Source organism: Mustela putorius, unplaced genomic scaffold (assembly GCF_011764305.1).
Source record: "Mustela putorius furo isolate JIRA1106 unplaced genomic scaffold, ASM1176430v1.1 tig00537350_pilon_pilon_pilon, whole genome shotgun sequence".
NCBI classification, from domain to species: domain Eukaryota; kingdom Metazoa; phylum Chordata; class Mammalia; order Carnivora; family Mustelidae; genus Mustela; species Mustela putorius.
In genome coordinates, this window is record NW_025422471.1 from 2,745,581 (window position 1) to 2,765,985 (window position 20,405).

General features: G+C 35.0%; 1 protein-coding gene across 2 annotated transcripts in view; it reads left to right on the plus strand.

The window, feature by feature from the left end:
• The window catches only part of SLCO6A1 (solute carrier organic anion transporter family member 6A1), a 90,803-nt gene extending 80,437 nt beyond the window's left edge, over positions 1 to 10,366 (plus strand). Inside the window, exons 11-13 of one of the 2 annotated variants that reach the window (XM_013044166.2) lie at positions 5,219 to 5,283; positions 8,296 to 8,433; positions 10,119 to 10,366. In XM_013044166.2, the coding sequence (XP_012899620.1) occupies positions 5,219 to 5,283; positions 8,296 to 8,433; positions 10,119 to 10,255 (340 nt within the window). In that variant the 3' untranslated portion in view covers positions 10,256 to 10,366. The remainder of the gene's footprint in view (positions 1 to 5,218; positions 5,284 to 8,295; positions 8,434 to 10,118) is intronic. The other variant, XM_045074480.1, reaches the window with a different exon arrangement.
• The last annotated feature ends 10,039 nt before the right edge of the window (positions 10,367 to 20,405 follow it).

Here is a 20,405-nt window from a genome sequence, read left to right on the forward strand (position 1 = left end):
TTCACATATACCTTCTGTATATTGATATATATTCTTTTTCTGTCCAAATGTGAATATAGCTGTATCCCAAAAGTCTTAATATGTGTTTTTTTCATTCTTTCAATTTAAATATGCCTTTCAATGTAATTTTTTATTTAAGTCATATCTTATTTAGAAGTGTATAGTTTAATTTCTAAACATTTGAATTTTTCTTATATATCTTATATTTGTATATAATATAAACATAATTAGTATTCTGTTTATTTTTAGATGGAGCCCACTGTGTTCAGGGAACATAATTTTATGTTTTCTTCCTTGAAAACTTCTTTGGACCTTTTTTTATTATGGTGCATTTGTCCATTATTGCATCATTTTTGCTGTATATATTTTGAGGCTTTATTAGTTGAAAAAAATTGAATTGCTACAACTTGTTTTATTGACCCTTTAGATCCTTTAGAAATATTCTAATATTCTTTTTTATCTCTAATAACTTTTTGTTTTAGAATTACTTTTTCTCACTTTAATATTGTTTTATCTACTATATTTCTGTTAGCATAATATACATTTTTCCATTCTATTACTTTCAATAATTCTCTGATTATACATATTTAAGGTATCTACTAAGCAGTCTGTAGTTGCCTTTAAAAAAATCTAATCTAATAACTTATTTTTTAAACTAGACTATATAGACTATTAAATTAAGAATAATTGGTGATATATTTGGATATTCGTCTCATTTTAGTATTTGCTTTACTATATTTTCTACTCATTCTTTTAGTTCTTTACTTCTTTTGCATTATTTTTAGCTTTCATTATTTTCCTTTTATTATTTTGCTAATTATATATTATTCTTCTTATAGTGGTCAAGACATCATAAGAGTATTTGGTTTGTTAGAGTCAAATTAAATTAGTAGTTTTGCCACTTTCTGAATAATTCAAGGACCTAAGAATACTTTAACTCCATTAACTTTCTTCCAAACCTCTGTTATTGTTGTCATATATTCTGGTGCTACACAAATTTTACAATCTAATGGATATAATTTTATGTATATATTTAATATCATATTATCAGAATCTCTTTGTATTTTCCTGCATTTTTTCTTTCTTCAGAGATCATTTCTTTCCTCAAAAGAATTCTTTTACTGTGGGTCTGATGGAAATGAATCTTGTTCTTTTTGTTTGTTTGTTTAAAAATGTCTTTAATTCACCTTTATTTAAAAAAAATGAATGGGGGGGGGCGCCTGGGTAGCTCAGTGGGTTAAAGCCTCTGCCTTTGGCTCAGGTCATGATCCCAGGGTCCTGGGATCGAGACCCACATTGGGCTCTCTGCTCAGCGGGGAGCTTGCTTCCTCCTCTCTCTCTCTGCCTGCCTCTCTGCCTACTTGTGATCTCTGTCTGTCACATAAATAAAATCTTTTTAAAAAAATGAATAGGGAGGAGCTCTATTTTTATGCAGGAAGAAATCTTGAGAATACATTGTTACATGAAAAAATCAAGTACAGAACAGTGAATATAGTATGCTACCTTCTGTGAAGAAAGAGATACAGAGATATGCATTTACAATTATTTGTATTTGCATAAAGAACACTAGATATAAGCAAGAAAGAAATTAAAATGGTAGCCTAAAGGTAGCTCAAAGGAATGGGGTAGAAATAGATGTAGATGAAGGCAGGGGTAGAAGCAAGCAAGTTTCTCCAGCATATTCTCTTTATATTGTTTTGCTTTCCAAATCATGTAATTACACCACAAATGCAACAAATAAAGTTTAATTTTAAAAATACAGTAAGATTCAGAACCAAAGACATAAATTGTGAAATCTCTGACAAACAAATGATAATGAAAGTCAAGGAAGAGGGGTAGCATGGAGTACTTTGTAGCAGACCAATCATCCTATAGAGGCAACTAGAAAAACTGGGTTAAAGGATAAAAACCATGTATTTAAAGGCAGAAAAAATGACAGAGGACTAGAGGGATTAAAATTCTAGAGAGAGCAGAAGTTTTTAGAGGTGAACTGGAGATCTAAAGCTGTCCCTGAGGTTCTTGCCAATTCTTGACGAAGGCCAGCAGCTGACAGTCTAGACTAGGTCCAGATAGGGAGTCACTGCTGGAGACAAGCAAACTGGTAGAGTTTTTGGTGATCACGTGGGACTACGAGTGACAGAATTATTTTTTTCTCTGGAGAAATTAGTTAAAATCTGAGATGTGTGAGGCTGAAGTCTAAACAGAAAACTACCATGACTTATCTATATCTCTCCATGAAGATGCTCATTAATAAAAATAATATAAAATAATATAAAATAAAATGGTAAAATACATCAGAAATTTTAAAATGTATGTGGATTAAAATAAGATTTACAAGTTTAACCAAATAAATAAATAATAGTTGAAATAAAGGAAAACAAGAAAATAACTTAAAAGCAAAGAAAAATTAGTTCTTCAGTTCTTTCCTTTCCGTCCCACATTTAAAAAATAATGTTTATGTCTTCTCAGCTGTGATAGTTGCCAGAGATTCAAGCAAGAAGGTAGATGAGAACTTTAAAGAAAAATGTAGAATAAAAGAGAGATAAAAGTATCCAGTTCCCTGCTGCACTGGTAGCTGTTGGAGGGTGGCAAGAAAAGCAGCAAAAAATAAAATAAAATAAATTTTAAAAGTGTGTTTTTACTAGTAAGCAATTAGAATATTAAAACACATTGCAAATAAAATGCAGGGAAATGAAATGAGAAAATTATACAATAATCTAACTCAGTCCAAGGATTCAGACAGGGTGTTCTGGAAGAACTGACCTTTAAGCTGAGCCTTAAATGTTAGGGGCTGAGTATTTCACACAGTGGCAACATAGGCAGAGAGTCTAAGTGGGGGAAGCAGCTCCATAAGGTTGTTGTGTCATCGAATGTCATGAACAGGGAGGGTGATAAGGGCAAAAATGTGGTGTGAGGTGGTGAGTAATGATCACTGATGTGATGACTTTTGTAAAGTTTTCTGCAATTCTAGATGTTACCATAAGAACAAGGAGAAGCTGTTGAAAGATCCTAGTGGGGCAGTGAAATGATCAGAATTTCATAGTAAAAAAAAAAAAAAAAAATCACTTTGTTCCATGTAAAGTAGACTGAAAGGGTAAGGATGGTTGTTGGGAGATACATTAAGAAGTCATTCCTTTTTTTTAAGGGGTAAGATACAGCCTTGGAATAGGCCAGTAGTCTTAGAGATAATTTTTTTTTTAATCAGAGAAAGAGATATGAAAAAGTTGTATTTTTTAAAAAATCACAGTGTTTGGTTATTGAATCTGGTCAGTGAGGAAAAGGGGTGTCAAGAATGCCTCTTCACATTTTGGACTTGGACATGGCATGATGGTGGATGACAGTTCCACTTCTTGGGATAGGCAACACTAAGGGGAAGAACAGCTTTTGTGCAAAACAGTAACTTAAGTCTAGAACTGCTGTCTTTTAAGAAAGATATGAAGTGAAAATATAAATTTAGAAGTCATAAGAGATAGTAAAAGTTGCTTTTTTACATTTTGGAAGAGTACTAATGAATGTTTTGTTTATTCCACGAAATTCTGAAATCATTTTATCATAGCCTTACTTCATTAGATGATGTACCAAAAAATTCTCTTCATTGGTAAAAGATACTCATTTTCCATTAAATATTTTTAATACATATCTATTATTCATTTTGTGCTGTTCATTTAAGTGATTATGGAAAATCCTAGGAATCATTGCTCTTTTCATCTTGTTTTATATATGTCAGAAAGATGGTTAATCAAACTGAAGATACATAAATACATCTTAATGATTATACTTGAGTTATGGTCAACTCTATCTATGCTTCCGAAAGCAATGATAAGCCATGTAAGAAAACTACCTATGCTAAATGAAGAAGAACACACAATTAAAGTTAGGGTTATTATTCATATTTCAACATTATACCAAGACCTATACAAAAGTGTGGTTCTAAAATGTGACACTTTCTTTTTCCTCCTTAAGAATCTGCTCATTATAGAAGTGTAAGTTATTTTTTTATTTAAAAATGTCATTCTCTTTTGAGGATTGGTTTATTTGTTTTCATTTTCCTAGTAGTAAACATCTAAGGAAAGAATGTATATTTTCACCAGGTTGATATGGGTAGAATTACCTCATTTTTAGTAAAATAGCCACAAAATATTGTATGTATGCTACATTTTAGTAAATGAGTCAGTTTGGATGAAAATACTGGTCCTACTAGTTTATTGTTCAAGTTCTAGAGCAAGGGAACAAAGGGTAAGCATAGAGTTTATTTAAAATAAGATGTAGCTCTTATTTTTTTTTTTTACTCCCTAGTATGTTCAAAGGTTGATTTTTTTATTGTATTTTCATTTTCCAAACTAGCATGTGGCATTATGCATGTTTTAAAACAAAAGGTTCATTTTTTTATATTTGGGAAAGTTATTTTTTGTTTATTTTAGCTTTTGAATAGGGAGGGTAACAGTCAGAGGTCCAGTAGGAAGACAAAGGCACCTTCCAATTAGGACAATTTAAGCAAGGCTGTAGAAAGTGACGATTTAAAATGTGGGTGGAGTATAAGAAATCACATGGTATAGTATAGTACCTCTGGTCTGTTACCACTTGGCTAGAGGAAAACAGGGATAGGAAGAAGAGAGACCTGTGGAGGGGACTGCTTTGCCTAGGGACCAAGTCAACCTATTATAACTCTGCAAGAGAGAGCCTGGGCAGGAACACCTTGACCTCAGTTTCCTTCCTCACTCTGGAACATCCAATTCGCAAACGCTAACTAGAAGACAGAAAACAAGAGAGCCTACTTATTTAGTACATTTAGGTCAGCCTTCCAAGACAGAGATAAAGGGAGAGCAATGTAGGGAGTGGATCTCAGAGGGGCCAAAAAAAAAAAAAAAAGGAGAAATCGAAAACAGTGGGTATGCCCCTCAAAATGGAAAAGATAAGTGTGAGAGTTAGTGCAAAGTTTTTTTCAGCAAATGAAAAAGAGGCTGGGGCAGAAGGTTTGGTCTACAAATTCTTCCTCCTTGTGGAGAGCAAGAAGCTTTGGAATCAGTGGGCAAGGGGCAGGATATGAAGAAATTGAAGGAGTGGTGCTTCTTTGATTCACCTGAATGAACTCTGTCAACTGGCTAAAGATTCTTAGTTTAACTGACACACCGGAAAAAAAATAATCTTGAACCTAGCAAACATTCTCTATAGCTAATAATAATGATGTTTTAGTAATATCATTACTATTTGCTTGCAGGATTGTATCAGACAATCAACGTTCTTTGGCCTTGAGTTTGACCTTTATGATTTTGAGAATATTTGGTATGGATTTTTGGCAATCTTTTATTACACTGAATTGTTAATTTTTTTATGTGTGTCTACATGTATTTTTGGAATTTCAAATAAATAATAATGGTTAACTGACACAAAACAAGTGACTGGGGGAGCTGCTTTGCAGTATTTAGGAGATGATATTTATGTTAAAAAGACAATACCTAATGCAAAGCTCATCCTAACTGTCATATAAAATATGTATTAATATTATATTTGATTAGAACAATCTATTTGATTAGAGGTATACTCATCAAGCTCCTAAAAGTGGTTTGGTAAGCTGAAACCAAACATAAAACCACAGGATTGCTTGTATGTTTGGAAAGTCACTAATCTAAACTAGCGCTTTTAAACATTTTCATGACTGAAGACTCTGACTCTGATGTTTTCAAGGATTTATAGCTAAAGAAAAAATTGGTTTTGCTTAGGGTAAAGCACTTTGTACTTCAGGCTTTCTTAATAGCAAAAACTAGCTTTCCAAATCTACGTTATGACTATATTAGCACCCCCAGTTCAAAAGTTGATTAAAAATATTAATAGGAAAAAAGTATTAATAGGACAAGGAAGCAAGATTGAACTGGATTGAAGTCTGAAAGATATATGATAAATGAAGTCAAGAATATAGAAAAATTGGGGCACCTGGGTGGCTCAGTGGGTTAAGCCTCTGCCTTCGTCTCAGGTCATGATCTCAGGGTGGTGGGATGGAAGCCTGGCATTGGGCTCTCTGCTCAGCAGGGAGCCTGCTTCCCTTTCTCTCTCTCTGCCTGCATCTCTGCCTACTTGTGATCTCTGTCTGTCAAATAAATGAATAGAATCTTTTAAAAAATGTAGAAAAAATTAAGTATGGTTTTGATGGAGATCAAAGAAATAATTTTATAACTAGATCAGTATGCGAGGTTAAAATTGCTTTTTTAATCAGGAAAAATTAGAGCATATTCTTGTGTGAATAATGACCATTAGATAAGGACAGATTTTTTTTTTTTTTAAGATTTTGTATATTTATTTGAGAGAGAGAGAGAGAGAGCATGAGTCAGGGAGAGGGAGAAAGGGAGAGGGAAAAGCAGGCTCTGCAACGAGCAGGGAGCCCAATGCGGGATCCTGTCCTGAGCCCAAGGCAGACCAAGGCAGACACTTGTCCTTAACTGACTGAGTTACCCAGGTGCTCAAGGTCAACTTTTTTTTTTTTTAATTAACATATAATGTATAATTTGTTTCAGGGGTACAGATCTGTGAATCATGTCTTACACATTTCACACAATTCACAGCACTCACTATAGCACATATACTCCCCCATGTCCACAACCCAGCCACCCATCCTCCACCTGCCCCCAATCCCCCCGACCCCCCAGTAACCCTCAGTTTGTTTCCCTAGATTAAGAGTCTCTTATGGTTTGTCTTCTTCTCTGGTTTCATCTTGTTTCATTTTTCCTTCCCTTCCCCCCATGACCCTGCCACCCCAAGGACAACTTTGTAATGGGCAAAGGAACATGAGAAAAACAAAGTATATAAATAGTTTCAGCATCAGAAAGGAAGACAGGGAGACTAATACATTTTTGGTGGAAGAGGGAGGAATGTGATATTTTAGATACAGACCGACTCTATATCTAACGGATTTTGCCAACAGAGAGTTTGAAGCAGAGGAAAGAGATTATCTGATTTACATTTAAAAGATAACTCTGCTTCTGAGGGAGAAATACTTACAGAAGATAAATGTGGAGGAAAAAAAGGCTTCTGCTGAAGTCCAAGTCAGAATTATATTAAATTGGATTCTGGGGGTTGTAAAAGAGACAGAGAAATCAAGATATGTCTAGAGTTAGTGTCACACAGATTTATTATCATGGGTTGGAAAAATAATGATGAAAAGTAGAAAAAAGTGTACAGGAGGCCTCAGTTTTTCATCTTGGGCAATTGTAAACAGAGTGTTAACGCTCAATGAGACTGGGAAAATTGGTGATGGACAGTGATCTTTGGCAGAAATCAAGAGTCATGAAGCATGAGGGCCCTGATAGAAGGAAGATGGTTAAGACATGTTAGTTCCGAGATCCTTTTTCTAGTGTCTTTGGGGTGGCTTTTTTCCCCCTAAGATTTTATTTTGAAGTCCTCTTTACATCAAACTGGGGCTCGAACTCATAACCCCAACGTCAAAAGTCTTATGCTTCACCAACTGAGCCAGCCTGTCTTCCCACTGACTTTTTAAAAAAGTGACTTTTAATTCAATTTTAGCTGAAATTGTTGCTGAGCAGATTTGTCTCTGAGTATATAGAGATTTACCTCAGGCAGCACACAACTGTTCCTCTGGATTAGAGGTTCTCTGAATTTAGGGGGTGCTACAAACATACCAAAGCATTTACATTTTCAGTTATTTCTGTCAATATCTTGATAACAGATATACGTTGGATTATGAAACTAACTTATCATTGAAAATTTCACAATTTGAAATATTTGGAGGTACACTGAGTTCACAAAAATTATATTTAATCTCTTGTAAACACTTTCTCCTAAATTTTTAAATGAAAAATTAAAAGTTTTGAGATGTCAACTGCATAACAATATGTACACCATTCTAAAAATATGAAAGATACTAATTTTTTATACCTGTAGAGATAAGGATTTTTTTTTTTTTTTTAGATTTTTTCTTTATTTATCTGACAGAGATCACAAGTAGGCAGAGAGGCAGGCAGAGAGAGAGGAGGAAGCAGGCTACCTGCAGAGCAGAAAGCCCGATGTGGGGCTCGATCCCAGGACCCTGGGATCATGACCCGAGCCGAAGGCAGAGGCTTAACCCACTGAGCCACCCAGGTGCCCCCGAGATAAGGATTTTTAAAAAAATACATTGTTTCCAGTTATTAGTAATTCTATTTGTAAGTAAACTCTTAGCTAGTTTTAAATGCTATATTTAAATGTGATGATGACTAAATATATGTCTAGTTTTAGAATAAAAGCATTCTTATCCCTACCTGTGGTATTTTCATGGAGTATTTACAATTATTGCATTTTTCATAGCGACAATACCTGGACCAATACTTTTTAAACTGTCAGTAGACTCTTCTTGTCTATTTCGAGAGACTGAATACTGTGAAAGGAAAGGAAATTGTTTGAGCTATGATAAGAAAAAAATGGCCTACCTTATGGTAGGAATGAGTAAGTAATACCTATTGAAGAAATATAGGAAAGTATAATTGTTTTAAAAAATGTATAGTTGTTTATAGTAACGTACAGTAATAAACTGAACAAATGGATAGTTTGATTTAAGTATATAATAAGAAGACATATATAAGAAGCCTTATTATATAGAAAATATTTTAGAAACTAAAGTTTTATAGTATTTGTGTGAATATTTGAGTCACTCCACTATACACAATAGTTTTATGTTACTCCTGAATAAAGGGTCGTAATTAGCAAAATTTCAATTTAGGAAACAATTTTGTCCATATACATATACAACCAAGTTGCTTGACCTTGTGACCATTTCCATTTCCATAGTAAAAGATTGATAATTAAAAATTATTTTTCACACTCTTAAAGAACATCAAGATATTTTATACTAATTACATGTAAGTTTCACTGTTTCTTTTACTCAGTGTTATAACAACCCACATAGCAAGTATTCGTTATTTATGAATAAATAAGAGATATGGAGAATTGGGATGCTATGGTAGTATGGGCCATGGCCAGTGTTGAGAAAGTCCAAATATGCTTGTATTACTTTGGAAAGCTCACTAGCTCTTCCTGGATCTCAATTTATTCATCTATAAAATGAGGATGTTGGACTACATAATTTCTGAAATCTTGGTCACTGCTAACATTCAGTGATTTCGTTGCATAGATGTCGTTGGTGTGATAAATACTTAGAAGTGTTTATATGTTTTGTGATTTTAATGAATGGGTTCATTAATTCAAAGAAACACATAATAATAGACTCTACTATTTAACAGTAACAGATACCTCTGTGATAAAGTATACAGTGTGCCTTATAATTCAAAAGTCAGTTATCCAGCAAGCTTAGTCTACATTAAGCACTAAGTAAAATTTTAAAAAACAATGAAAAAATTTAAAAAATGGGGCGCCTTGGTGGCTCAGTGGGTTAAAGCCTCTGCCTTCAGCTCAGGTCATGATCCCAGGGTCCTGGGATGGAGCTCCACATCGGGCTCTCTGCTCAGCGGGGAGCCTGTTTCCACCCGCCCACCGCAGGCTTCTCTGTCTACTTGTGATCTCTATCTGTCAAATAAATAAAAAACCTTTTAAAAAAAGATAAAAAATGACATTTAAGTAGTTAAAATTTATCAGAGATAATTGAATGAAACTAGGCATTGTTCATAATTAAGTCCTCTTAAGACACTGCTGAGCCTTTTAATTTTTATTTTAGATATAACTATAGCACACTTATTTATTTTCAAACAGCACATAATTGAGAAAACTGGTGAACTGCTAGAGAACCTGCTAAGGAGCTATTAACAGGAGATGACAATAATAAAGAAATAGGGAATTAAGTCACAAAGGACAAACAGAAAACTACAATAGGAATATGCTTTTGTGGCCATTTAGTGTCAACTAGTCCATTTGGAAGAAATGAAATAATTAAAGAAATAAATAAAAGATAGGGCTGTATCTTTAAGAAATCTAAAAGTTTTTATAAACATTAAAAAAGTCTCCTTTAAATAACTTGACATGCATTTATGACATTAATTACATTTTACAATTGGAAAGTTGATATTTTATGGAGATGAAATATACTTACTTTTTCTTTAGTATTTGGCATTTTTTCCACAAATATTTTCACTCTAAGTAGATTGATACATCTGATACTTGTATTTTTTTTAATTTAGGTTCTGTTTGCAAACTATTCACTATCTTCTTCACTGCTATTGCATATTGCCTGTATAAATATATGTCAAAGAGAGACGGTGACAGCCTGCATATACCTGTAAAGAGTGTAAAAGTAAAAAAAAAGGGAAAGAAGTGATTTATAATTGGATCATCAATGTGGAAGAATTATACACTGTCAGTCCATCAATGTAATGCTATATTAATAAAATTTGAAATAATTACAATATAGTCATATGTTTAATAAATGAATGTGATTCATGTGACCCCATAAGTTTTATTATAATTTGAGTACAAATATAATAACATAGTCTCTGTGTTTTAGATTTTTAAAAGATACTGTAAAATACACATTTAATGCATTCAATAGAGAATGCTTTGAAAGAAGAAGATGAAGCAGAAGTGGGAAAATACATGTAAGTTAATTCTGACTACAGTGATATCCTTATGTATTAGTTATTAGACCTTGTTGATGTAGGACTACTTAGGTTTCATATTACTTTTCATTTGGGCTGTGGATTTTTTTTTCTATAATTTTTCAAAATAACATTAGATTTGTCAATCCAGTTAATATAATAAAAATTTAAATTAATGTCATGATTTTTAACCAAAAGAAGCTAATTTTAAACAGTATTAAAAAATGTCATTTTATTTATCTTTTATTTCACCACAGAGAGTTTTCTTCAAAAACTTTCTGTGGTCAGTTGGCTAACTTGCAATATGCATTTTTATGTTCCTTTAATTTTATTAGACACAAAATTCAGTATGATCATATATTTTTACTTTGGCCTTAAATTTGTTGATAATGACTGTCTGACACCTGAACTGGTATTCATTTTTGTGCTTTTATATTTCATTGTATGATAATTATAATTGTTCCATGTGAGCTTATATTCAAATTTCAATGTAGGAGATGTGTCAACATTTGTGGAATTTTTTCTTAACCTTAAATGTTTTCCTCTAGAGAGTTTTCTTATAATTGCGTCATATATCATTGTACATCCATCCAAATTATATAGCAATCTTCTAAATATTGGAGTAAAAATCAAATTTTTATAAAACAAAGTCTTCTTTACATTGTTTCCATTGTTTTGTTGGAAGAAGAAACAAGTGACAAAATTTCTCCTTTATTATACATATTAGCCAATGACCCTGTTTTAAGGGTAGACATTGTCCTATTCTTTTTTTTTTTTAAAGATTTTATTTATTTATTTGACAGAGATCACAAGTAGGCAGAGAGGCAGGCAGAGAGAGAGAGGAAGGGAAGCAGGCCCCCTGCTGAGCAGAGAGCCCGATGTGGGACTCGATCCCAGGACCCTGAGACCATGACCTGAGCGGAAGGCAGCGGCTCAACCCACTGAGCCACCCAGGCACCCTTTTTTTTTTTTTTTTTTTAAAGATTTTATTTATTTATCAGAGAGAGAGGGAGAGGGCGAGCACAGGCAGACAGAATGGCAGACAGAGGCAGAGGGAGAAGCAGGCTCCCTGCTGAGCAAGGAGCCCGATGTGGGACTCGATCCCAGGACGCTGGGATCATGACCCGAGCCGAAGGCAGCTGCTTAACCAACTGAGCCACCCAGGCGTCCCGACATTGTCCTATTCTTTACTTTGTTTTCCTTTCTCCAAATTTTAATTTAAATTCCAGGTAGTTAACATACAGTGTAATATTGGTTTCAGGTGTAGAATTTAATGATTTCTCTTTACATATAACACCCAGCACTCGTCACAAGTGCCCTCCTTAATCCCCATCACCTATTTAAACCATCCCACCTGACCAGCAACCCTCGGTTTGTTGTCCATAGTTAAGATTGTTTCTTGGTTTGCCTATCTTCTCCCCGCCCCCTCCGCCCATGCTCATTTGTTTTGTATCTTGAATTCCACATATGAGGGAAATCATTTGGTATTTGTCTTTCTCTAAGTTATTTAGCTTAGCATAATACTTTCCAGCTCCTTCTACATCACTGCAAATGGCCTATTCACGGTATTGGCTGGCAGAAGGAAATGTGAAGCGTAAGTATTCGTATTTTATTATATACCGTTCTTCCTTAACTTCAACATGCATTATGAAAACCTATATACTGGTCTTTATGTGAAATTCTATTTCACTGCTTGACTCACTCTTCTCTTTGGACCAGTAGGATTGGAGAATATCTGTGGATCAGAGTGTGAAACAGGAGTTTCTCCTTTAAAGATTCTACAAGGTCTGTTGCTATGCCTTATATTCAGAAAAGAAAAATCACACATGATGTTTACCTAAGTAGTAGAAATATATCTATAGTGATCTGTATTTTCATAATAGAATACCTTCTTATGAAACATGTCTCGTGTTTTTAAAGTACATGGGAATTGAGAGACAGGGTGGGGGGGTTTTGGGGGGTAGGGAAGGAACAAATGAAACAAGATGGGATCGGGAGGGAGACCAACCATAAGAGACTCTTAATCTCACAAACAAACTGAGGGGTTTTTTGGGGGTGGGGTGGGAGGGTGGGGATAGGGTGGCTGGGTGATGGACATTGGGGAGGGTATGTGCTGTGGTGAGTGCTGTGAAATGTGTAAGCCTGATGATTCACAGACCTGTACCCCTGGGAGACATAATACATTATATGTTAATAAAAATAATTAAAAAAGAAGTGCATGGGATTTTAGACATCAGTGTATAACGTAGGTTTTTCTAGGAAAATTAAATTTTTAATAGTTTTAGGTTATTCATTTCCTTAATATTTTTCTAAAGATATTATCTGAAAATTTATACAACCAGGAAATAAAGGTAAAACAATAACACTTAGATCCATTTTGAAGGTGCTTGATGCCTGTGTGTGTAGATGTGTATATATTATCTATAGCTCTGTCCTGTTTAAAAAAAAAAATCAAATGTAAAACAAAATTACAGTAATGTGGGGAGTAGTGTTAAGACGTCTAAATTTGATGATAGCTTTGATACAAAAGACCATTTGTTTCTGTCACAAATTAGGGTTTAGTAGATGGCTAAAGAGGAAAATGATAGAAGTATAACCCAGAAGTTTCATTGGTTAACACCAAGTTAGCTTTGGAAACAACCAGGGGACTCTTTCTTACTGTTACACAAGACCTCAACAAGAAATGAAATCTTAAGAAAAAAAACGGCTAAAAATCCTACAGTAGTACCTTCCTCTGGAATCAGTTTTGATTAGTTTGATGCTATGGAGAATCATTATGCTTTTTACAATGTTACCGTATCCAGTGAGGCTGCAAGCACAGGTAAAGAAGCTGCAAAGATACTCCTAAATATTTTTATTTCTGATAAGACTGACTTCTGTTGGGAATAGGTGTCCTTAAGAAGCTGTATCTCAGTGGAAGAAGGTGAGCCACAGGGTTTAAACGTATGAAAGATAACTCTGCTACTGGGTGAAAACCCAGCTGGTACTGTACGGGGTGAAAACCGAACCTGGGTTTAGCTATACGAAAATGTACTAAGATTGTGGTTGTTTTTGTTGGAACTTGGTTACAAAGTTGCAGTGGTTTACCTCTACATTGTTTTCTCCAGAAGCCTAGTTATTTCTGGTGTTTGATTTTGCCCAAGGGGATGTTTTAAAGGAATGCACAGGTTATTATAGCAGAAATGTTTATATTTTTAGCATTGAGAGTTTCAAATTACATGTTCTCCAAAATCTTAGGATAATTGCCATGAAAATCCTAGTTCCTCAGTGTTTTTGAAAATTACTTCTTATTAATATTGGATTAAAGATTTCCTGTTTTAACATGTGGCATTAAATTTTCCCTACATAGTCTACAAAAAATCAAGTTTTGATGTATTAGTGTCATATTTCCCTTCTCAGCACTGAGTTTATTCTCCTTTTCCCCAAGTTTGTTAATATATAATTGTATATATAGTATATAATTCATTGCAACACTATAAAAGTTTAAGGTATACAGCATGGGGCACCTGGGTCGCTCATCGGGTTAAGTCTCTGCCTTCTGCCTCTGCGCAGTTCATGATCTCAGGGTCCTGGGATGAGCCCCTGCATTGGGCTCCCTGCTCAGCAGAGAACCTGCTTCCCCTGCTCTCTGCCTGCCTCTCTGCCTGCTTCTGATCTCTCTCTGTCAAATAAATAATAAATAAAATCTTGGAAAAAAAAGCTATACAACATAATGACTTGATTTAAATATGTTGTGAAATGATTATCAAAGTAAGTTAGGTAACATCCATCATATATAAATACAAAAAAGAAAGAAAGGAAACCAGTGTTTTTTGGCTCATGATGAGAACTCTTAGTATCTCCCTCTTAACTTTCAATTATTCTGCAAGCAGTGTTAACTGCTGTCATCGTGTTGCACATTTTTCTCCAGTACTTATTTATCTTACAACTGAAAGTTTGCATATTTGACCCACCTTTGTCAGATTCTACCCCCTCAGCCAAACCTCTGCTTCTGGTAAGCACAAATCTAATCTCTTCTAAGTTTTGTTTGTTTGTATGTTTGTTTGTTTTATATCCCACATATAAGTGAGATCATAAAGAATTTGTCTTTCTCAGGGGTGCCTGGGTAACTCAGTTGGTTGAGTTGCTGACTCTTGGTTTTGGCTCAGATCATGATCTCATAGTTCTGGGATCAAGCTCCACATCAGGCTCTGTGCTGAGTGTGGAATCAGCTTGAGATTCTTTCTTCCTCACTCTCCCTCTCCTTCTGTCCCTGCGCTTTCTCTCTTTAATATGAATGAATAAAATCTTTTTTTAAAAAAGCATTTGTCAAAAAATGGGTGGAAGACATGAACAGACACTTCTCCAATGAAGACATACAAATGGCTAACAGACACATGAAAAAATGTTCATCATCACTAGCCATCAAGGAGATTCAGATCAAAACCACATTGAGGGGGCACCTGGGTGGCTCAGTGGGTTAAGCCTCTGCTTTTAGCTCAGGTCATGATCTCAGGGTCCTTGGATTGAGTCCCACATTGGGCTCTCTGCTCAGCGGGGAGCCTGCTTCCTCCTCTCTCTCTGCCAGCCTCTCTGCCTACTTGTGATCTCTCTCTGTCAAATAAATAAATAAAAATCTTTAAAAACACACACACACAAAAAAATAAATAAAAGAAAACCACATTGAGATTCCATCTTACACCAGTCAGAATGGCCAAAATTAACAAGACAGGAAACACCATGTGTTGGAGAGGATGTGGAGAGAGGGGAACCCTCTTACACTGTTGGTGGGAATGCAAGTTAGTGCAGCCACTTTGGAAAATAGTGTGGAGATTCCTTAAGAAGTTAAAAATAGAGCTTCCCTATGACCCTGCCATTGCCCTACTGGGTATTTACCCCAAAGATACAGATGTAGTGAAAAGAAGGGCCCTCTGTACCCCAATGTTCATAGCAGCAATGGCCACGGTTGCCAAACTGTGGAAAGAACCAAGATGCCCTTCAACAGACGAATGGATAAGGAAGATATGGTCCATATACACTATGGAGTATTATGCCTCCATCAGAAAGGATGAATACCCAACTTTTGTAGCAACATGGATGGGACTGGAAGAGATTATGCTGAGTGAAATAAGTTAAGCCGAGAGAGTCAATTATCATATGATTTCACTTATTTGTGGAGCATAACAAATAACATGGAGGACATGGGGAGATGGAGAGGATAAGAGAGTTGAGGGAAATTGGAGGGGGAGACGAACAATGAGAGACTGTGGACTCTGAGAAACAATCTGAGGGTTTTGGAGGGGAAAGGAGTGGGAGATTGGGTGAGCTTGGTGGTGGGTATTATGGAGGGCACATATTGAATGGAGCATTGGCTGTGGGGCATGAACAATAATTCTGGTACACTGAAAAGAAATTAAAAAAATAAAAAGCATTTGTCTTTCTCTGTCTTATTTCACTTAACATAATACTCTGTAGATCTATCCATGTTATCACAAATGAAAGGATTTCTTTTTTATAGCTGAATAATATTCTGTTGTATATACATATACCACAACTTCTTTATCATTGATGAGTACTTGGGTTGTTTCATGTCTTGACTACTATAATAATGTTGTGAACATGAGAATGCGGATATCTCTTGGACAGTGTATTTATTTATTTTGGATATGTGTTTCTAGGAGTGGAATTGTGGACAATATAGTAGTTCTATTTTAAGTTTTGAACAACCTTCATACTATTTTCCATAGTTGGTGTACCAGTTTATAAATGTACCAACAGTGAACAAGGGTTTCTCTTCCCTACATCCTCATCAGCATTTGTTACCCTCTTGTCTTTTGGTGATAGCCATTCTAACAAGCATAGGGTGATACCCCAGTGTGGTTTTGGTTTGCATTTCCCTGATAGTTAATGATATTGAGCATGTTTTCATGTACCTATTTGCCATTGGTATATCTTCTTGGGAAAAATTGTCTATTCAGATACTCTGCCCATTAATTGGATTGTTTGTTTGGCTATTGAGTTGTTTGAGTTCTTTTTATATTTTGAATATTAACACCTTGTCAGTTATATAACTTGCAAATATCTTTCCAAATGGTAAATTGTCTTTTCATTCCATTGATCATTTCTTTTGCTGTACAAAAGGTTTTTAATTTGATATAATCCCACTTACTTATTTTTAATTTTGTTGCTGATGCTCTAGGTTACATATCCAATAAAATCATTGCTAAGACCCATCCCAAAGTACTTCTTTTTTATGTCTTCTTCTACGCGTTTTATGGTTTCTGGATTTTCGTTCAAGTCTTTAACTCATTCTAAGTTAATTTTTGTAAGTGGTATAAAGTAGGGACATAGATTCATTCTTTTATATGTAAATATATAATTTTCTCTGCACCCACTATTTATTGAAGACACTTGTTTCTCCATTGAGTATTCTTGAAACCTTTGTCAAATATTAATTGATAATATATACATAGTTTATTTCTGAGCACTTCATTATGTTTCATTAGTCTATGTGTTTGTATTTATAGCTGCACCAAAATGTATAGATTGTTCACTTGACCTCAGTGTGCATCTTTATGACCATTATTTTGAAGTTTTCATGAGGTAAATAATTCATCTTCATTTCATTAAGATCCATTTCTAATATTTTTAGCTTTTTAAAAAATATTTTATTTATTTACTTGACAGAGATCACAAGTAGGCAGGGGGGTGGGAGGCAGGCTCCCCGAGGAGTAGAGAGCCAGATGCAGTGCTCGATCCCAGGACCCTGGGATCATGACTTGAGCCAAACGCAGAGGCTTTAACCCACTGAGCCACCCAGGTGCCCCAATTTCTAACATCTTTAAGTTTTATTTATTTTTTCAGTGTCCACTACAATGTTATGTTAGTTCCAAGCATACAACAGTGGTTCAACAGCTCCAGTTATTACTCAATGCTCATCAAGATAAGTGTACTTTTAATCCTCTTCACTTATTTCACCCATCCCCCAACCCACTTCTCCTCTGGTAACCATCTGTTTCTTTTCTATAGTTTAAAGTCTGTTTTTTGGTTTCTTTCCCTTTGTTCATTTGTTTCTTTTTCTTTTTCTTTTTTAAGATTTTATTTATTTTAAGAGAGAGAGAGAGAGAGAGAGAGAGAGAGAGAGCATGTGAGCAGGGCGGGAGAGTGAGAGGGGTAGAAGGAGAGGGAAAAGCAGACTCTCCACTGAGTAGGGAGCCCAGTGTGGGGCTGGATCCCAGGACATCGGGATCACAGCCTGAGCTGAAGGCAGATGCTTAACCGACTGAGCCACCAAGGTGTCCCTCATTTATTTTGTTTCTTAAATACACATATGCATGAAATAATATAGTATTTGTCTTTCTCTAACTTATTTTGCTTAACATTATACCCTCTAGGTCCTCCATTCTGTTGTGAACGACAAGATTTCATTCTTTTTATGGCTGGATAATATTCTATTGCATAGCTATATACCACGTCCTCTTTATCCATTCATCTATTTTTTTTTTAAAGATTTTATTTATTTACCTGACAAACTGAGAACACAAGCAGACAGAGAGGCAGGAAGAGAGAGAGGTGGAAGCAGGGTCAGGGTCCCCACTGAGCAGAGAGCCTGATGCAGGGCTCAATCCCAGGATCCTGAGATCATGACCTGAGACGAAGCAGAGGCTCAACCCACTGAGCCACCCAGGCGCCCCTCTATTCATCTATTGATGGACACTAGGGCTGCTCCATAATTTGGCTATTGTAAATAATTCTGCAGTAAACGTGGGGATGCCTATATCTCATCAAATTAATGTTCTTGTATTTTTTTGTTAAATACCCAGTAATCTGGATCATTGGGTATTTCTATGATTTTTTGAGGAGGCTCCATACTGCTTTCCACAGTGGTTGTACCAGTTCTCATTCCCACCAACCATGCAAAAAGAGTTCCCTTTTCTCTACATCCTCGGTAGCACCTATTGTTTTTTGAGTTTTTGGTTTCAGCAATTCTGATGGGTGTGAAATGGTATCTCATTGTGGTTTTGATTTGCATCTCCCTGTTGATGGGTTGTGTTAAGCATCTTTTCATGTGTCTGTTGGCCATTTCTATGTCTTTTTTGGAGAAATGTCTGTTCATGCCTTCTGCCTATTTCTAAATTGGATTATTATTATTATTATTACTTAGTATTGAGTTGTGTAAATTCCTTATATATTTTGGATGCTAACCCTTTAGAGATGTCATTTGCAAGCATCTTCTCTTATTCAGTAGGTTGTCTTTTAATTTTTTGACTCTTTCCTTTGCTGAGCAGAAGCTTTTTCTTTTGATGAAGTTCCAATAATTTAATTTTGCTTTTGCCTTCCTTGCCTCAGGAGATATACCTAGAAAAATGTTCTATGTCTGATGTCAGAGAAATTACTGCCTGTGCTCTCTTCTTGGATTTTTATGGTTTCAAGTCTCAAATTTAGGTCCTTAATCCATTTTGAGTTTTTTTGTGTGTGTGGAAAGTGACCCATTTTCTTTCTTTGCATGTAGCTGTCCAGTTTCTCCATACCGTTTGTTGGAGAGACTATCTTTTTACCTTTGCACATACTTGCCTTCCACATTGAAGATTAATTGACCATATAATTATGGATTCACTTCTACATTTTATACTTTGTTCTATTGAGTAGTATACATTTTGATTACTACAGTTTTGTAATGAAACTTGAAGTCTGGAATTGTGATACTTACAGCTTTGTTTCTCATTTCCAAGATTCCTTTGGTTATTTGGGGGTCTTTTGTGGTTCCATAAAATTCTTAAGATTGTTTGTTCTACCTCTATGAAAAGTGCCATTGGAATTTTGATAGGGATTGCCTTGGATGTGTAGATTGCTTTAGATAGTATGGACATTTTAACTGTATTAATTCTTCCAATAATGAGAATAGTGTATTTTCCATTTATTTCTATTGTCTTGCCTAGTCTAGGGCAATAGTGAATATATTAATACAAGTAAATACTGAAACTTCTAAAATTCATTAAGCAAAATACAAACCTCTAAAAAAAAAAAAAAAGAAGGGCATTTCATAGAGGAGGAAAAACAACTGCCCAATAGTCATATTAAAAACATGATTAAGGATTTAATTAGTAATCATGAGAACACAAATTGAAATGCATCATAAAGATGCCATTTCATACTCATTAGAACTGCAAAAATTTACAAACCATGACAAAAATCTCTTGCTGCAGCTTTGGATGAACTGAAGCTCTCTTAGACTACTGGTGGAAGTGTAAAATGTTACAGGCATTGTGGATAGCCATTTAGTTTTTTTCTTTAAAATGTATACACTGTAACCCAGAAATTCCATCTCTGGGAATATATATTTTAGAAAATTCCTTTATATAGTAAAAAAAAAAAAAAAGACATGTTCAGGGGTGCCTGGATGGCTCAGTTAAGTACCTGCTTTTGGCTGAGGTCATGAACTCAGGGTCCTGGGATCTAGTCCCACATCAGGCTCCCTGCTCAGTGGGGAGTCTGTTTCTCCCTCTGCTGCGCCCCCTGTCTGTGCACATTCTCTTGCTGTGTCAAATAAATAAATTTTTTTTTTTTTAAAAAGAGACATGCCCAACAATATTTGTAGAAGCATTGGTTTATATTAGCAAAGATGGAAAAATACAAGTATTAATAAGAATGCATAAACAAATTGTACTATTTTTGTATTGGAAACCATATTACTATGAAAGTGAATGTAATTGAAGTGTTGCTATCAAAACAAATAAATCTTAAGCAATTTTGACAAAAATACCAAATTGTAGACTATATATGTGTGTGTATGTGTGTGTGTGTGTTTATGTTTATAATATGCAATATTATTTATGGGCATACACATTTGTCATAGAATTGTAAAAAAAATTAAGGGAGTGATAAAACATCAGT